Below are 20,491 nucleotides of genomic sequence, written 5' to 3'. Positions count from 1 at the left end.
ATATGAGTATCTATTCTATCAGTATCTAATCTCTCTCTCTCTCTCTCTCTCTCTCTGATACTATAAATAGACATTAAAACGCTTTTTGATGAACACGAACCGGTGTTTTTCGAAAAAAAAAACAAAAAGCCCTTGTTTTATTGGTTGAAACAGCATAATGTGTTTAAGACCTGCTAGATTTTGCTTTAATTACTCGAGCGTTAACTAGAACTCGTATGCGGACGTTTTTGACAAAAAGCTACTTTGAGCATTGGGTTTTCATCCACGAAACGGGTCAATGTTGAAAACTAAGTATTGAGTGTTGTTGTGACGTTTGGCTTCGACTAAGGCGTCGATACAGCTTCGTGTCTAACCCAGAATTTTCCTAAATGAAAGTGGAAATTATGATTGTGACCAATGCAAAGCTAGCCATCTCTCGTGGCCGGCTTTTCTAGTGCCCTTTGTAATTTAGTGATGCAGGATGCTATAAAACGTGGAAAAGCTGCTAGATTGATACCTGATGGCATAGAATAGGGGCTGAAGGGAACCGTCGGTTTTTTTTTTTCTTTTTATCATTACAAGTATACTGTATTCTAAGCTATTACATGCTATGTGTAAATAGCTGAGTCGGAAGTTGTTTAATAAACGCTTACGGCTAATCCTGGCCAATTATATTCAGAAACTTCATTCATGATATTTTTTTTTTAGTCCAGCAGCTCCCTCCCCGCTAGAGGTGTGTGTCAGCTGAGCACAATGTCAATTTAACAATTATTCATAATTTAGTTAGTGCGTGTTATTTGTGTGTTTATTAAGGCTCGTTTATGTCTCTTGCTGAGCACTTCTCTTTTTGGCCTATACTCGTTTGGCACCTAGAGACGCTTCTATTCGATCGCATTTTGTGATGTTTCGTTTACACAACGTTGAATAAGTACTTCTATGTTTTGGACTTTTTTTTTCTTTTCAGTGTAACATCATTTTATTACTGAAAAAAAACAGTAACATCTAGCTAAATAGGAGTAATATGACATTGGCCAAATGTTAGGTCTGTTATTACGCCTTTAGGGCTAACAAGACCTAATTTGAGCTTTACCACCACCTAGAGATGTGACATAATAATACATTATGATGTCTATCTGCAAGAAAATATTTTGTCATAGACATAAAACAGTTAAGATATTACGAATGAACGCTTTAGCTGACAAAACCAAGTTTCAGCATATTCCGATGTCCTAAGTCCTGTATCTGGAAATATGACTAATCGAATCCAAAATTTCACTTTATATTGGAATAATTGAAAGAAAGACTAAATTGATTGAATAATAAGCGATGATTCCTTACATTTTTCAAATTGATCAAGTTGCCAAAAAAAATTGACAGTTTATTTTTTTCATCAGATGGCCAATCTAACAGCCGTTGAAGTCTCGGGGCCTTCCGAAAAGCCTAGCATTGCCCAAAGCTTTTCCATGTAGACGATTTTTTAACATTTTAATTTCACCCGTCAGGCCTACATGGTTTGGAAAGGACGAGTACCGATGGTTTGCTCCATTAAAAACAATACTGACAATATTAGACGATTGCGTAATCGATCGCCACCATGGGGTCCACCAGCTAACGGTAATAACAGTAACAGTAATCCATATGCGATGATCGAGCTTGTTGGGTGTAGGAAAAACGGGGGCTACAGCGTTTGGGTCACTTCCGGATTCGGGGCACAGACTATTCGATTTACTACGATAGCTTGTGATCATTTCACTGCAATAGGTAATAGGTCAATGAATGTATAGGAGGAGACAAGTTCTCAGAAACGTTTTCGTTTTGTCATGACGATGCCCCATTCTAAAGTTGTGTGAGTGTGCAAGACGACCTAAGGTGTGAGCTAGATGGAGACAACCTGGCTAAAAGGTTGTATTGTAAAAAATAGTAGAAATAATGAGCGCAAGCGATGCAGCTTATTCTTGACTCCAAACTAATCATGCATATTTATAATGAACTGAAGACTATGACAGAGGCCCACATACTCATCTCAGTCAGAATTTACAGGTACTGGCCCATGTATACGTAACAGTCGGTAAGTTGGCGTGCATATGTACTGTTGGGATAAAGTGACTTGTATTGCAAGGTTACTAATAAATATAATAAATTTCTACGCTGCATCAGACAGCGCTTGCGAACTGTCTGATCCAGCGAGAAGTTCAAACGTTATGCTGGAGTAGCGTGACACGCGTTTCAAGTTCTCCTTGGGCCTTGTGTTTTTTCCGCTTTGGACAAAGCAGTCAGTTTACCCCTCTGTGCGTGTGGCTTATCGCAGCGATGCTATACTGTGCTCCGACAACGTTCACGGTTCGTCGGTGTTAAGAATAAATGGCCTACTACGCGTTAACGGTAAAACAAACGCCCTTACCTCCTTTCCGCATCTCGTGGGTCCAGCAGGCCATCGTTAGCGAATGGGAAAGCCGAAAAAAGGGATCAAATGAAGAAAGCAGATGTAGATAAAGAAGGAGTGAGTGCTTTAAAGGCGGGCTCTCAAAAAAAGCTGCTGCCGCCGTATTACTCTCTGTGGGAATGAAGTAGTGAATTAAATATCCATACCAGTCGCGTTTGTTTAGAACTGGGCTTTTTTATCGGGGCAAGGCCAATCGGCTTTATCAGAAGTACTATCCTAGAAATGAAACATCGCAACTAAACGATAAAACTATTTTTGCATACAGTGTGTTATTTTAAGAGTAGCGGGTTAAAAGAGGTGGCTTCCGTATGTGCTTGTTGTAAACAGTTGAAGCCTCAAGAGTCTTCAGCAAGTGTCGCCCTCTGCCGGACAGGAAGTATGCTATCGTGATTATTTAGAACTTTGACAATAAATCGACAATAACTTTCGGTGCCTCGAAACATTTCTACAGTCGCCCGTACGGAGAACACCGACAAGTGCGCCTTTCTTGGCGCAATGTTACTTGCCGAGTCAGATCCCACGGAAAATCACACCGTTCAAATATGCGACAAAAATGTTAAGACAGGATATCGCAGGGCTGGGCACATCTGTTAGCTTCATTAAAGAAAATCGTACATCTGTGTCAATCTCTATTTAGAGAGTTTACACCTGTAATTATTTCAAAACTGGGCGCGCTTCGAGAATATTCCTCAGTACGTCTCGGGTTTTAATGCTTGGGAATGCGAGCATTCAAGAAGCAGATATTTCTACTTTGTCACTTTTCAACGGCCTTTCATTGTAGAGGATAGTCGCGTCCCGTATATCTCGTATGTATCACACCTTACGATTAAAAGAAACAGTGCCTAGAGAGTTGGATTCTCAAACGGGGTAATTGCTATGGGAGAGACATTTGCTTGTTTCTCGCGTTACAAGTTGAAGGCAAAAGGATAAAGGAAATACGGCATTTTTTCGACGGTGTTCACTATTTAACATCTAGGTACGCAGCGTTTGCTGACCAAATGACGATATGGGTTAGGATGAACGGCAGTATAAAAAAGAGACAAAGGTCACTATTATTAGTTTTCGGTGTTATTCGGAAAGACCGAACAACAATAAAAGCATTACTGGTGCGTGTATGGCTATGAGAGGTCTTGTTCCTGTTATTAGTTGGCAACCCTGATTACGGGCGGCACCTAAAACATCGTTATTGTACAAGGATTTCTGGCGAACTTGGCGTATTATAACATCAGAATTGGACTATGTTGAGTGACCAGTTTCCGTAACACTGCTAGGCATTGATTCGTTTTGTCGTATATCAAGAGTATCCAGTCGTTATCATGTATCGTAGGTTTTATTACCCATTTTTCTAATCAGCATATTTGTCCATTCTCATCATATCTACCAGTCAAAACTGGGCATGACAAGCTCAAAAACAGTCGGTAGAAAAGGCAACACGATGCGATTGGGTCGGCTCTGTAATACCCCTTGTGTACTACCCCATAGAGAGCGACATCGAGTCCGGATTATGGTTAAAGCAATTATTTTTTGGAAGTATATTGAACGTGGAAAACGTCTTGATACAGTTTTATCGTAGCTATGCTTTGTACTATATTGAACATCTTCAATCTTTTTAGTAGATTATTTTTTGCCTTATAGGGTAGAAAGAAAGTAGTTTTCATTTTGACAATCTCACTTGCGAAAAAAATGCTCTAACTTAAAGATAGGTGGAGCTACTTTGTGTGTAGAGGTCGACTCAGTAAGTCGACGCAAATTGCTAGTTGCGCCATCTGTGTTGCCGCCAGCAGGCGAAATTTCACTCCTATTGACGCTCCTTCAATTTGCAAGTGACACACTTGCAGTGGCTACTTCACTAAAAACTTTGGACTAAGAATGTTAGAAGGAACAAATGGTGGTTGTGGCCGGTCGGTGTAACTAATGAGCGCCCACTGCAGTGTGAAAACTTGCATCATATGAAAAAAAAACACTTTGTTTGACTGTCAACGGGTGCAAGCCTGCAAAACCTTGGTTCATAGAACCCATAGGAGAATGAATGTTACAAAAATTTAAGCAAACGTTGCTTTGGTTCTTGTTTATTTATGATAACGCTGTGTATAGTCCAATATCCTTGACCCTTAAGTAGTATTCTCAATGTTTTCGGACGAGCAGTTTTTTTTTAATTGTCAGATACCCATGTCTTCATACTTCGTTATAACAGGATGTTCCATGAATTTTTGAAATGGGTGTATTACAGAATATTTCGCCAGCTCACATACAACCACAGAGCAATTGAATCACAGCTTTCTACTCTAACCAGAGCAATATAATCACTATTTGGGGAGCCCCCCTTTGTCTGAAGGGCCATAATGTACGAACGGAATCGAGTTATTATTCTCATACGTATTTTTTGCTTTTCATTAAAAAAATTTATTAAATAGTCTATCGTAAACACTTGGAATGGAAGCTTTTTGAAGCATACGACTCCTAAATAGTGATATCTACTCGGCTGAAATATAATCATATAGGTTAAAATAGGGTGGACTTGAAAGAACGAGGTTCACAAGTATTAGCGCTCTCAAAAACGATAAGGAAAAACTTTTCATAGGGGAATGACCGATATGTATGTGGGAACGGAGGACGCTGATTCTTATTTTAGGTTCTTCTGATTCCAGTCAGATTTATTCGCTTTTCAGAACAGTTTTATAATTTTAATTAATGAAGAGAGCATTTTAGTTCAATAGTGAGATTAACATTTGACACTGATGGTGTTCTGTTGCAGATTATTTAAACCGTGGAAGTGGCGTCGGAAAAAGAAATCTGAAAAGTTCGAGGCAACTTCAAGGAGCCTGGAGCGCAAGATCTCAATGCGAGCATCAAAAGAAGAGCTCATTCAACGTGGGGTGTTGCGAGCCCAGGACTTCAGCCCGCCTCTCGGCACCACCTCACACGATGTCAACTCAGTCAACAAGCTCGGTAACCTTTCAGTAGCAACCGCGAATCAATCGATACTGCTTGGTGTACATTTTTTACAAAGTCGCTCAAACATGTTACATACAAAATATCCCATCACAATTGAATTTTAGTAGCTTAAGGGTCTCAAAAAAGCAAGAGCTCAAAGCGGCCGACAAGTACACAAGATGCAAAAAAGCGCAGGAAGTATCAAAAAGACGAATCTTACCGGTTCGTTTGGACAGTCTAATTGGTAATTGATATTCTGGTCGTAAAATCGTTCACTTCTCTACAAAGAGTCAAGGTATATTAAATATGGCTTTTTGGGCTTTTCTGATCTTTCGAGCCCAGACTCCATTGGGATTTTCAGGTTTGCCTCCTAGAAGCCTTCTTGGACTTTTTTTTTAGAAGCCTGAACATAGTAACGCAAACCTTCGACTTCGGACAAAGAAGAAATTATAATCTTGAATAGATTGGATTATAGTTAATATTCGGTCAAATTTTGAAAACGATGAACCGGTCTTCGCTATGATGAATTTGCTGTTTTGTTTTAGAAAGGCTGGCGCTCTTTTGGTTCTAAGAATATCGAGTGAACGTATATCCGCTACGACAAGCAGCCTGGCAAAATATGTTTGAGTTTGCATGCTTTATTCTGTATGTATACGAGCTAAGCATGCAAATCCCTCTCTCCCCTATATATATATATATACATATATATATATATATATATATATATATACACTATATGTGTTTTCAAAAGTACAAGAGCAATATCCGTAGTCGCTAGATTGCTTGCTGCATGAACCATTTCTAACTGCACAATATTGTACTACAATGACTTCTGTGTGGTCAGGTGAAAATTTTCACGGCAAGAGCTGATCTTGAGAGAAATCGATCTTACTGCTTTATTATATAGGTGTGTTAGATTATGTTAAAGTCTCCTTTTGGGTTTCTTCATTGTGATTGATTGCCTGATTGCAGGCAAAATTGGTTTCGCTAGCAGTGATGGCAATGCCGCTCTGTCCGTGCTGGCCCTGCCCGAGCTAGGCGTTGTAGACGAAGGCGGTCACTTGGGTCCCCTAAGCAGTATGAGTGGCTTAGGAAGTCTGACTGGGGGCGTTGGTGAGGTGGGCCTGATTCCTCCCCCCCCAATGTTTTCTAACGATACGTCCCCCGCTCCTTCGCCGACGTTGCCTCTTCGGATTGCCCAACTCACCTCTAGTCTAAACCTCAGGTTTTCCCAAATGCAGCAGCAACAACAACAGCAGCAGCAACAATTACAAGGAGTTCCTCAACAGAGGGATTCTCCAACGACAGGAGGATCTGGTCTTCCGGGAGCCGTCCTTGGCCAACAACAACAAGTTGCTTCGCAGCTTTCAAACGGCTCGACAAATGGTACGGAACGGATTAATCGCAATAGACTTAATAACTCTCGTTAATATAACGTATAATCTGTTTTTAAATTAATTTGTTTCAGAGACTTATTGTTGGGAAATTTAGACAAATGTATTTAAATTCATGTTCAGCACGTTTCTACTTAGAACTTTATCAGAACTGCAGTTCTACTAATCTGTTTGAACGTTGTCCTGGAAAATACGGCTTAGTCGATACTGCCGGTAAAAAACAATGGGGACTCAGGCTGGCAGATGTCTACGTTTAGATTTGTAGAGGAGGTGGTTGAGTGGGAAAATGATTGGTGTCGTAGTTATGCGTGCATTGTCAAAACGTCAACTTTATTCGAACTTCTATGAAGTTACAGCACTGACCTGTTTAGCAAAATGGCTCCCTATATCTAATATTTGGCGCGAGCGCGCGGCGAGACTCGCGTCATCTGTAGCGTATCGTAGGAACGTAAGGAGCGGCATCGGGTTCTAGTAGGGGTTAAAGATATGACACTGACTATGAGACAGGTTTATATTTAGCTAAGGAAGGCTATGGGTCCTGATAGAATTTACTGGAGGGGCCCGTTCCGCTAACTTTGAGGTGGGGCGATGCACTATGGACTATGTCGCACCTGTCGCTACTCGAGTATCTTCGTTTAGCTCCTCACTGCACCGTTGCTTAGTTATAACAGTGTTCGTCGAGTATGGAGCTCCCCTCCACATCAAGAAGAGTTCCTTTAAGTAAATGGCGTCCGCGTTTGCATAGCGCTATTCCGTGTACCGTATGTGAGTCGTTCTTTTTTGCCACAAAGGACAAACCAGTCACACTCCACTATGGTATACCATGAATTATCTTATGGTGTCACTTCTAATTTAAACCACGAGCATGTTCTTTGTGCTGATATAAACTTATCTTATGCGGTGTTGATGCGTATATGGCTATGCCATAAACGCCCTTGTAATCTTTAACTGAGGTTGGATAAGTGGCGGTAATTAATAATAACAACTATTAGGATGGGTTATCGTTCGCTTGATGTTGTTACGAGCCCGTTCTGACTCGTGCAATTGTGTCAAGTAATTGCGCTTACTTGTTATAAAACGTACTCTAGTCTATAAAAATGACGTATTTCGCTGACCGAGGTATGATTCCCGAATTAACATTGTTGGCGTGGTCACCCATGGCGTGTTCAGTCCAGATTTCCATGGGTGGAAGTATGAGCGTGGAACAAACGCAGCGCGTCTTGTTCTGACCACTGGTGTATAAATAACAAAAATGTATTTAGTTTCACGTTTTTTTAACGTAAATAACTAGTCAGTTTTGTAAACATGTTGTAACCCCTAAGATGTACGCATAAATCCATATATACAAGCATCGTCGGAACTATCATTGCAATTATTCGTTGCAGCTCAGGAAGAGATCGGCATGTTTACCTTCTCTGAAGCTATACCAATTACCTAAGTACTAAACATGATCATTATTACTATTGGGCGTCATGGTCAGAAGAGGCGAACCAAAACCTATTTTATAGTCAGTTCCTTGTGCTGGCTTAAGTCAATACAAGTGTTATCATCTTTTTTATACGTGTATGCAGCTTAATTAACCGTCATGCCTCCATTTCCCACGCGGAGATAAAAAAAAAAAAGCCTCGATAACAACAAATAGGTACTATAAGCTTGAGCCCTTTACAATGGCACTTAAAACGAAAGGTCGTGTTGTTACCACCTAACGTTGCAGGTTTTACTGCTTGGTTATACACAACAACTACGCGTCGCTTATTATTTGCATTAATAGAATATCAAAGAATATGGAGATTTTTTATGGGAACTTAGGTACGCTATCCCCGCACTAAGGCCTGCTTCGAACTCCGTATCTTGTTCTCATAAATGTTAACAAACTATCGTAGAGAACATAACGCCAGTGGCAAGATCATTTCAATCAATCGTAGAAAGCCTCTTATGACTGACATAGAAAAATTCTGATGGAAACGTATTTGTTTAAAATCTTCCATATTTTTGGTAGGGTACGACGAATTCAATTTTTCCTGAACGATATGTGGAATTTGTCGTACCTTGATCGAACAAAATGTGTATGAATATGGGGCACCCAGGTTCGTGTTCATGTCGAGTTAACTATGAACGTACTATAGACTTTTATCACATGTAGGCTAGTGCCTTCAGGATTACAAGTGCTTCGATGTATTGAAAAAACTTTCAGGCCCTGGCACTGAGTGCGTCATTGGGAAAGTGGCAGGTCTCTCGGGCCAGGGCGGAATGTCGTCTGTGGATTGCCCCTCAGTGGTACCGCCGCCCCCCGGAGAGACGCCTAAAGATAACGATGACCCTGACGATGGGGGCTTTTCCAACTACAGCAGTAAGCACCAGGGCCTACAGCAGCAACAGCAGAGCTTTATACTTCAGCAGCAGCAGTCGCATCCTCAACAGGTACAATTCATGGTGTGATATCGTTTCGTTTGTTGGCATTGGAATATGTTGTTAGCTAATGAGCATCTTAGTGATCAAATCATTAAGGGCATTATATTGTGTTCCGACGACAAAGTAGCCGACACACAGTGCTAGACAATGTCATCTTTCGCTGAGATGTAAAAGTTCCTGTAGGAAATTTGATTTAGCTTGACCGTAACAAAAATAGTACCACATAGCGTAATATGGATTCGTGCTATGCTGTGCATCGGGCAGATTATGTTATACAGGAAAATATGGTCGAAAAGTTAGACTCAATTTTTATTCATTTATAGATGTAGGCATAGATATTCTACCATATGAGTGTTCCTACAGATGAGAATTATATAATTTAAATGCGGATGTCGAACTGCACTATAATTTTTTCATCTCAATGTTTCAATTTTTTCATTTATCCTCTATGTCTCCGTATTTCTTCTGATCCCTTTAGGTGCATCAGATGCAACACATGCAGCTTTCGCAGGTGGCTCCGGGTGGCCAACAGACGCAGGTGCTCCTTCAAGCACAACAACAACAGCAACAACAACATTTGCAGACTCAGCACGAGCGACTGGCTAGCTTTTCTAACCTGCAGCAGCAGCTCCAGCAGCAGATGCAAACCCAGCAACAACAGCTGGAGCAGCAGCAGCAGCAGCAGCAGCAGCAGCAACAACAACAACAACAACAACAACAACAACAACAACAACAACAGCAGCAGCAGCAGCAACAGCAGTCAGCAGCCTCTACCTTTAAGCCTCTTCAACATAACGGTAGGCACCGTTGATAGGTACACTTGGAAGTCAAAGCTAAATTATGTTTTGAGCGCGATAGAAGGCAAGCCAGGAAAAAATGTGCCAAACTGTAATGTGCAAGTTGAACTATGTTAAAATGAACTCAACGTATAGCAGCTTCGGACCAAATTGGTTCTACTAATTGTTTTCATTTATGGGCTGTTTTAGATGAAGAGGCTGACAAGGAAGAGGCAGCACGTGGCTCCCCTTTGCCCCCATTGGGTACTCCCACGGGAGGCCCACCGGCGTCCGGGGGCATCCAGTCGATGGGTAGCGTGCCCCGCAAGTCTGCCCTTAAGAAGACCACTTCTGCACTGGCTGTCGGGTCCGGCTTAGCGGGAGCCGGTGGGTCCCCTAAACTCAGCAATGGACAGGGGGGTGCAGGCCTTCCTGGATCGAATCCTGAGAGTCCCACTGTGGCGCAGCAGCCGCTTGTAACGGCACTGAGCCTCGCCCAACTTCGATTACGACCAACAAATTCTGGCAATGCAATAGGATCGAGCTTACAAAATAGTAATGGAGTGCCATTCGGCAAGGTGAGCATTTAGTCCGTGTAGACGATTTGACTATTTTCTGCACAACCCCGATCATTTTGAACAATTAATGTTACTCCTGTAATCGTACACATGGGCCAGGTTTTACTGGCGCAGGAAACAACCTGCATACATGGAGCCCATCTCCGTCCTCAATGATGTCCAAGGTGATCAATGTCGTTACATGAATATTATTACTAGGGTATTTCAAATGTGTGTGCAATATTGATGCGTTTTAGGCGCCACCGTCATATAGTGCTGCAATGCAGGACAAAGAGAACAAGTCATCTGGAGCAGGAGGAGGGGTTAATCAGACAGGGGGTCAAGGCGGGAGTCTCCCACTAAAGCCGCCGCCTCCGTATCCTGCCGTGTTGGCGCGTTTTAATTCGGTGGCTTCGAACGCCGACAGTGATGACGAAGATGATCCCGTAAAATGGAGAGATTATTATGGTGATGATGAACAAGGACGGTTGCAGGCAAAGATTGCCAGGAAGGATTCACTTGCGATGAAACTCGCTCAAAGACCTGACAAGTAAGATGCCATGGGTGGCAACTCTGCTTGATTACATTGTCTTTACCAAGTACAGCTCATGTCTCCTGATCTAAAGATGTTTCTATTGACGACAAATTTGAAATACTCGTGTTACACTGGAATCCGCTTTTCAACGTTTTTTTTTTTCTTTTCATTCTAATGTTATGCGATTCTATGCATTATTACTGTTATTATATGGCTGTCGTAGGCAAGAGCTGATTGAACGCAATATTTTGAAGGATGAAAGCTATTTTCGGGATCGGGCGGCGACTCGGGAGGCGCTCAGTGGTAAGTTGACGCGCAGATTGAGCCTTCGGCCGACGGCAGAAGAACTTGAACAGCGCAATATCCTCTACCAGAATACACCTGAGGAGCGGCTCAAGGAAAAGGATATGAAAAAAAAGGTGCGTATTTGGGACTGTTGATAGATCACACACTGGTAAAGTATATTTTCTAGAGAATCCTTTTAGGATGCTTGTAGTATACTATCTATTGAGTTTTACTTCTTTAGTTGTGCCGAACAGTCATCACAGTTTCTATAAACGATTGCATCGTTGTTCTGGCAAAAAATGATTTGTTGTATCCCTCATACACGGACTCTAATCGGCGTACGGTAAATAGGTGCTCATTAGAAAGCTGAGCTTTCGTCCGACGATTGAGGAGCTTAAGGAGCGTAAGATCATTCGTTTCAACGATTACGTCGAAGTGACGCAGGCGCATGACTACGATCGCAGAGCGGACAAGCCGTGGACGAGGCTTACGCCTAAGGACAAGGCAATGATCCGTAAGGAACTCAATGAGTTCAAGGCGCAGGAGATGGAGGTTCATGAAGAAAGCCGACACCTGACGAGGTTAATATCAGGTCCATTCCCCAATAATTTTGAATACCGTATGAATTTAAATGTATATTATTATAGTGTTAGGCAGTTCAAATTCGATTAGTTTTACCATAGGTATTGTTAGTCACGTATTCAGGTTTTTTTCTAAAGGGCAGCTCCTTTAGAGTTGTTGATCTCGTGCATTGATTCTCACCCTGACTACCCCACGCTACCTGACTCGATTGTTTGTTTTTTCAACCCATCTAACTTCAGTATTTTACTTTAATCCGAGAACTCGTTGCAGTACCCCTATCAATTAGAGTGAGTACATTCCCCAAGGAACCCTGTTTAAGAAATAAGTGTTTCTAGTGCTATTACGACTAAGCCGTCATTCTATCATCGTTGAGTCCCTATTCTTTTGTCGTTATTTTACGATATCGAAGTGAAGCCGACCTTTAGTTCCAGTATGCCGCTTCGAAAAGCAATTAAGTAGAAATATGAAAATGCCACACATTTTTTCTCGGCCGTTTTTTTGAAAAACCGTATGCCCATATGTTTTACGATCTCTTTTCATTGCAAAGCCAAGTACATGCACGTAAACCTCAAAAATCATTATAATCATTTCCGAAGTAGTCGTAACATACAGATTCATTTTTATTTGCTTCGGAGGACAGGAAAAATCATAGAGTAAACTTATCTGATTAATTTCGAAAATACGGTTCGAGGTGAGGTGCGCACATAAACGAATCAGTGAGTGATTAGACTGCTATTTATCGATAGTAACTTACGATTATTCAAAATGTGGTCGTGTTACAGATTCCATAGGCCATAAAGGCCAGTGGTGTGATATTAGATGTGACCAGAAATTGCTAGGGAGAAAACGATACAGAGAGAAAGGATGAAGAATAGGCCAAGGCGACAGATAAAATGGCTGGATGGGAGACGACACTTTCAGCGTACATCGGAGTTCGTCATGCGTTTCACTAGAGTCTTGAAACTGTGACAAGTATGGGGGCATTGTATATTATTGTAACGACAGGCACATCCTTAACAAACGGATCGCTACCGCTCTCGATAGCCTCAGTTCGGTCCTGATGAAATCCGTTTGCATACAAACAGACACACGTGCAGGTTCGCATGCATCCGAGAAGTGATTGTAATATACAAATACACCCAGTTTCCCACCCAGGCTTTTGGGTCAGCGGCGAGCAAAAAACACTTAATTTCTCTTACCCTGACAACCAGCTGTACCGCTGTGCGCTGACGAAAATCTAAACGATGATCAACTTCTAACGACACCAGTCATTAGTAAGCCGATTTAGAGAAGCTTCTTGCTGTGGTGGCAGCTGCCTAGCAAACTGTAGATCGCCGTTTGAGCATTTTGTTAATTATTATTGCTGTTAATGTATTGATCAATTAGCACGCATCCTCGGTGTATTGCTGCTGCTGGTGCTGCTGGTGCTGCTGCTGCTGCTGCTGCTGCTGCTGCTGGTGCTGCTGCTGCTGCTGCTGCTGCGGACCGCCATTAACAATAGCGACCAGCACAAATGTATATTACTTTTTTGACCTTTATTTTCGTCTACCTCTTTAAGGAAAAGGACTGATCAGTAGATGCCTGTAATCACTCGTGTACATTTGCTCATTATCAACACAGAACTAAATCAGACATAGAGCTAACGTAAAAAAGGATTGTTCGAGCAGAATTATGAGCACAGTTCATGCTGCTGTAGTTATTTCTGTTACTGTTTCTAAAGTTAAAGGTGCCGAAGCCAAACATCTGCGTCAGACATGTGAGAGCGATGATATCAGTTACATTTTTGTAGGCAGTATCTGTTGCATGTGCTGATCTGTGTCAACGTACGAATTATTCGTACGACGTGGAACATATTATTTCTACGCTCTGACCTATGATATATATATATATAGACGTAAACAGTTGTGCAGCGATGCAAGTGATCTGCAGTCATTCAGGACGGTCGAGCAACTGAGGATTGTTATAATAAGCGAAGGCAGAAAGGGGCAAATATCGAGGGTGTGGATCGAGGGCAAGTGTAAGATGTGAGAAATCGTTTTCCAGAATACGCGCAATGGACGTCAGTTATTATTACTATTAAACACCAAGCAATAGTAAATCGCAGCGCACTGACAGAACAACCCGTTGTGAAGAAAGAAACAACAATCGCACCCAATAATGATAATACTACAAGCTGTATCCATGTTTGAAAACGTAAAGACTGACACCCGCATTCAGCCATCCTCTAATATCAGTTTATACGAAAAGCTCCAAGCTCATCTTTATTGCATTCTGATATGCTGCAGCTCAACTGGTTTCCACGAGGTCCGGTGGCACCAGAAAAGGCGGCCACTAAACTTGTTTTCCCCTTATTTCGATAACTGACAAAAACAAAGCATTATGCTGCCTGCATTAAATTCTAGACTAGCTACAGTTGCAAACGAACCTATTGATTGATTGATTGATTGATATCGTATCGAACGGTCGGTAGAGCGTTATCAACAAACCGATTAACTGCCGAAAAATGACGGTAACAACTACAATTAATAAAGGCTGTACTGGCTAAAATATGGATAGCGTTAACGTTTACGGCTCTAAATATTAAAAAAAGCTTACGTTTGTCATTTGTTCGACTCTTGATAGGAAAAGACACGTCGTCCTATCCTCGATAGCCATACTCCCTGATAATACCGCCTCTGAAAACAACAGTGTCGGATTTACCACCCAGTTGTTCTAGTGATGCACCAGCTACACGACGACAACGATTGTAACAATAACATGTGTCACCATTACTACAGCTACTATTCCAACGACACTAGGTAAAACTAGAACCCCGGATCATTCAACGATCCAGATACTGTTCTTGTCGTTCTTCTTTTGTGGGCGGGGGCGGGGGCGGGGGCGGGGCGGGGGTCTTGGTATGGCGGCAACGTCCGCAGCTCATCCCTAACGGCTGATCTGCCAGCAACACTCACGTAATTGGACAATTACTAAATCACATAAACGCGCCAGCGAATCGGACACGAAACGCCAAACGAGCTTGAACGGGATAGGAAGAGGCTGGAATGGACAAAAGAAATAAACATAAAAATGCAGCCGGTCCTCTAACTGAATGACACTTTCATTCAACCAGAATCTACAGTATCCTGTGTTTGCCCTTTGTTCCCTGTCAGTTGCCTCCGCCAGATGCATAACGGACAGGGTATGTCTGGAGAGCTGGACCTACTGCGAAATACGCATTCACCACATCTGTCGTTAGTGGCCATAGGTACCTATTCTGTCTTCTTCAGTTAGAGCTTCATGAATCACCCGACGAAAGCTCTCTCGTCCTCGAGGCCTTCTCAGCACCCAACTGGACGAAGAGATGGACAGGTCTGATGAAGCCAAACATAGCGTAGAACCTCAAGTGCTATCCATGTGTCTAGAGGAAATGCCTCTTGGTGATATATGGATCGCTACTAGTCCCAGAAATAAATCGATATTCCTATGCAGATTTACAGAGAATGCTCCCGCAGAAAGCAACCCTGCCTACATCTGCCACATCCTCACCACGACGTCACGTGGCTTTTGCCGCACTCAGGATTTGTTGCATGTCCATTTTGACTTGACCTATGCCAGCCGATGCCATACAAGCTGACCGTTAACGCAATGTATCATTATTTAATAACAGCCTGTAATTAGTGCTAACTATCAGTACTGCTGTTTGCTCACTACGGCTGGTGTGCAGTAAAAATCGTTCGGCTCTATTCGGCGGCGGCAGGGGCGGCGGCAGGGGCGGCGGCATCGGTCATCAAGTACCTACGTCCTCCATCGAAGGGGCAAGCACGTGTCACGATAACATAATGTTGCTACTGTAGCTATTTGTTAAGACTGCTTTTTACGGTAGGCCGGTGCAGTAGTGGGCGGACAAGATAATGCTTTTAGCGATCGATTCCAATCAGAGCCAGTATGTATCTAATATGAATGATTTAGTGGCTAGACATGTAGAAAAAAACCTTTCTAGCTAGAAGGTGCAGCACGTTCTCCGCCATATATTTAAATAGTCGTGCAACGGATTTTGAGAAGGATAAATAAAAAAAGATATACCTACCAAGTATCTCTAACGAGAGAGTGAGATGACATAACAAAGGAGAGCAATTATATAAATCTATATAGAATTATTACATATAAATATAGAATTACATAATGAGCAAGCAGAAGAAAAAGATAAATAAGAAATTGCATAATTTATATATATAGACATGAGTCTGTGTACAACCTAATATCATTTCCTGCAACGGTTGTTCCTACAGATGAATTGACATAGTCCCCTGCTGCTGACTGTGGTAAGATACCAGCTGCGACGTCTAGATGAGCAGACTTCGGATGAGTCTGTTCTTATCTGCTAGATACACGCGTCTGATATCTGCCAGGAAATGTATTAACAGAGGGAGTAAAATGAACTACCTATGGACGAACATTAGCCACAATTAGGCAAATAGCATTTGGGAATGTGTATTCTAGTGAGGCTGGTCCAGCTACTACGCTTTCTGTTTGTTTTCTCTGTTAACTATCGGATCGCCTTAGCCGACACGCGTCATAAATGGGAGTATTCCCTTCAGTAAAAGAGTACACCGCAACTACTGATATAACGATATAGTCGAAATTAACATTGCAATGAAATATCGTACAAAGCGATCCGACAAAGGGAAAACTTATACTTCAGTAGCAACCCAAAGAAGTTCACAAACGGTGGCAGAAGCATGCTATAATTGAAAAACGAAAGCAATGATTCAGAAGTGGTGACCTAAAAAGATATAATCAAAGGTAGTACACATCCCACAGACAAACAAACAAACAAGCAAGCATGTAGCTCAATCGCTACTTCTGGTCAATTAATTAATTAAGTAAGAACGATTCGTTAAATAAAGGAACATATAGAAACGCCGGTCGTTGCTGCCCAGTCTGCTTCGAGTCACGGCCGCGATTGTCGAAAATACAATAGCAATTCAAATACAAAAACATCTTCTGACAATTAGTGTTCCTATTACTACTAGCACCTCATATATTATGATAATTCATAGATTAGTTAAGAACTGTAAAAAAATACAAACAAAGAGCAACAATTGAGCAACAATCTTCGTTATCAAGCGAAAGGTTGTAGCAGAGACGTGATCGATGAGCACAGATTTGACGGGACTGATCAGGAGAAGCAAGGAACACACGGTGGAAGCCTAAACATTGTATGGACAGGAGATTACAACCTGGTTGTTTTTCCTACGAACAAATGAGCTGTATTTGAATTGAGTAAACAATTGTACGATAATTGATAGATATATATATATATATATAGAAAAAAACATGAATTATTTGAGTAGGGCAGTTCTCAATGTTTGTCGAGAATTGTACGCATTGATCTATGAAAAAACGCTGAGCAGACAAATATGATTATGTCGCGAGCACGTCAGACTCGAGTCCAGCTCTCAAAAAATGTTACAAACAAAGATCATATTTGATCCTATAATAACAACTGTAATGACCTGCGGCAAGGAGAGATACAGAATTATGATAATATAGCAGTTTGTATTTATTATAAGGTACATGACGCTGCACCATCACGCTCGGGATGGCACATGTTGAACAAAGGACAGTCTAGTATATACATATATATATACACAATGCTCCCATAAAATGTTCGAAACAAAAAGTAGAAGTCAGGTCGCCTAGAGTTGCCTACTTTTGACCCTAAATTAAGGTCAATTCAGTTAGGTAGACGACGACCCGATATATATTCAAGGCCACATTCAATGTGTCGATAGCTTTGCCGTCGAACTTCCAAAACGTTAAGATAAATCCGAATTAAAAACCGCTTAATGATAACGTTAAACCTTTCGGGGAAAATAAATATCTTAAATAAGCTGGAAACAACCCAATATATATGTAAAATGTAACAGTTAGCCTACGATTTATTAATCTAAACACGACAACAATGAGATATTTTTGCTATATCCCGGTTCAAAGAAAGTACTCTTTTCAACCCAAGAGACCTTCTGACAGGGAACGGAGTCGTCAACAATCTCTATTCTGACCTGCCGATTATCTTGAACCGCTGCGTATGCTCTTTTTCCTTTCAAACGCAAACAATACTAGTGCTACAACTCCTATTTCACTACGAGATTGACTTGGATACGCTTTTCATCCTGGGCGTAACAAACGTTGCATGCCCTTGGTTGGGGCTTTTTGCTACGAAACATTTCGAAACATTTGTTTGAGGACGTAGAACGATCGCAAATTTCCAGCAGGTGGCTAGTTAGATTATGTCAACAACAAACGCATCCATGAACAAATTATCATTGAAACTACGACGAGTAATCTACCTATGATCCAGTGTAGTTTCTCATTTGTCTCTCCTATGAGTAATAATTGGCCGAACCAATTGTTTACTCATGTTTCAAACTAAGCATCTGACAAGCGGATGACCGGCTACTGTTAACGCTTTCAGTCAATTTGTTATCGAGTGCATTCGATAAAGAAACGAGCTGTGCCAGATATCCCAGGATATCAAACTATTCTCAAGGAGACCTAGCGTAAGGACGGAAGGGCTGTAGGAAATACGGCGCCTTCTGGACGACGCGGGTCACTAACAGGATAGTGTGAGTAAATGATTTGTCGGCCACCATGAACGTCCCTCAAGCATGTAAGTCGAATTTCCATGCTGATTGGTTACTTCCTGGCTTTCTGCAAGCGACTAACGAAGAAAACAGCGTGGTGAAGGAAAAACACTATGGAAAATAACAAAGATATCTAACGCTTTCTATGTAAGAAGGAGTCTAGAATGATATGAATAGAGTGGAATCGACATGGCAGCGGGAAGGTATCGAGCGAATGTCGACAGTTTGGTTCCAGATGTTTTGCTCGAGGAGTTTGCGCACCCCCGGTAAATCACGACTGTAACGTTCTGCGGATTGCGCCAGCCGCCCTTACAATAACAAGGTCAAGCGAGAACCTCAGATAAGCACCACTAAGTTATTCAAAACATACCCGAAGAGAAGGGTGCGTAGGCTACGATTAACCTAGGACCAACAAAAACCTTTCCGCCCGCCGACAGATGCTGTATATATTGTAAGATATTTTAATTATGAAAGAGAATTACAAAGACAAAGGAAATGAATATAAAGTAGACAGCGAAGGAAAATAGTAAAAAATAGAATGACAGCAAAAATTAACGGGGTGAAAAACAAGCGAATGATAGAAGCATAATGAGGGTAACGATTGATATTATTATAACACTGAATAAAATGTTTCAACGAGCAATTTCTGATGTGCAGTTATTTTGTCTCTTTTTTTTTTTTTTTTACTTACAGATGCTTTGTGACTATCAATTTATTAATCTATTCTATTAAAAAAAAAAAATTAATTTTAAGCTTAATTTTAAGATATGGTTTGACATTTTGCGTAAAGTAAACTTTCAATAGTTAAACTTGAAAACTTCGTTCTAAAGTTCTAAAAAGAATGTTCTATTCGTCAGCTATCGGTTCGTCGTAGTTGGCCCTTTGAAATTCCCGCCGATGCCGCTGAAACAAAGTAGCGGCCCTTACAAGTGCTAAGGTATCGACTCCCCGAGACAATAAAGAGAAGCGGTAATCCCGTGGCAAGATAAAAGGGTACTATTATTTTCATGCCAATTAGCTTTTGAATGAATAAAATATGTTAACTCGATCTTCTCGATGCCGCTCGTTTGATCTGGTTTAGTAGTAAGGTCTTTGTCAACCAAACTATATTGCAAGAATATAGCTTTCTATTTATAATGTAATATAATATTATATGTAAAGCACCGACATGCACGGTCGACTCTCACTGCGCCATAAAAAAATCCAACGGATTAGAAAAGGGTGGTGATGATATTATGAAAGCTTTACGTCAGCGATAAACCTATTTTTTGCTAATAGATATTGGCAAAAAAGCATATGTTATTATAACAAACGCATTTGCAGTTTCGACCAACCGTAGAAATTTACGGTACCGTACTGCCTGCGCTGGAACGAGTGCGCTGGAAGGATTGTATAAGGCATTTCTCCCGCTAGTGACCTCCGAAACGGAAAGAACCTTTCAACGGACCGGTTGAACACTAGTCTCCGGCAGTAGAACATTGTCATTGCCGCAAATTTTCAGTAGGTTGGCTAAAAGCGACAGAATGGACAATTAGGTTACCTGCCTTTTCCGCAGTTTGCAGCTCGCTGTATACAAAGGAGCTTTCAACATTGCAGGTTGTCGGCTTGAGCGAGTAGAAGTGTGACGGCTTCCCAGAAGCATAAAGGAGTCGTGCGACACCACCTACACTCCGTAATCTCTGCGTAATCAAAACTGAACAAGCGCTTCGTACGAGGTTGGCCCCTTCGAGAAATCCTTCGGACGTATGAGAATAGAACTAGTGGAAGTCTTTTGAAGATTTTGTCTAGATGAAACGGGCTCTAATAGATGGATGGCTGGATCGTTATTAACCCACAGATGCCAAGTTACTTCTAGAATTGGCGCATCGAGCACTCCATGTGGAAACTGCTGGAATCTATTTGCACATTTACGAACCGATTATCTACGCGGTTGTTCCGACCCAGTTCTTGGTTTCCGCGATATAT

General features: G+C 41.5%; 1 protein-coding gene across 1 annotated transcript in view; it reads left to right on the top strand.

Moving 5' to 3' along the window:
- The window catches only part of LOC111245451 (uncharacterized), a gene marked incomplete in the record, with an annotated part of 34,563 nt that extends 15,381 nt beyond the window's left edge, over positions 1-19,182 (top strand). Inside the window, 9 exon segments of the mRNA XM_022793831.2 lie at positions 5,178-5,371; positions 6,329-6,742; positions 8,945-9,171; positions 9,641-9,959; positions 10,149-10,516; positions 10,753-11,045; positions 11,254-11,449; positions 11,667-11,896; positions 12,680-19,182. Of these exon segments, the coding sequence (XP_022649566.2) occupies positions 5,178-5,371; positions 6,329-6,742; positions 8,945-9,171; positions 9,641-9,959; positions 10,149-10,516; positions 10,753-11,045; positions 11,254-11,449; positions 11,667-11,896; positions 12,680-12,695 (2,257 nt within the window).
- Positions 19,183-20,491: the final 1,309 nt, after the last annotated feature.

Source organism: Varroa destructor, unplaced genomic scaffold (genome assembly GCF_002443255.2).
Source record: "Varroa destructor unplaced genomic scaffold, Vdes_3.0 BEIS01000002.1, whole genome shotgun sequence".
NCBI classification, from domain to species: Eukaryota; Metazoa; Arthropoda; class Arachnida; order Mesostigmata; family Varroidae; genus Varroa; species Varroa destructor.
The sequence above is the reverse complement of the archived record's forward strand: the minus strand, read 5'-3'. Positions and strand labels throughout refer to the sequence as shown.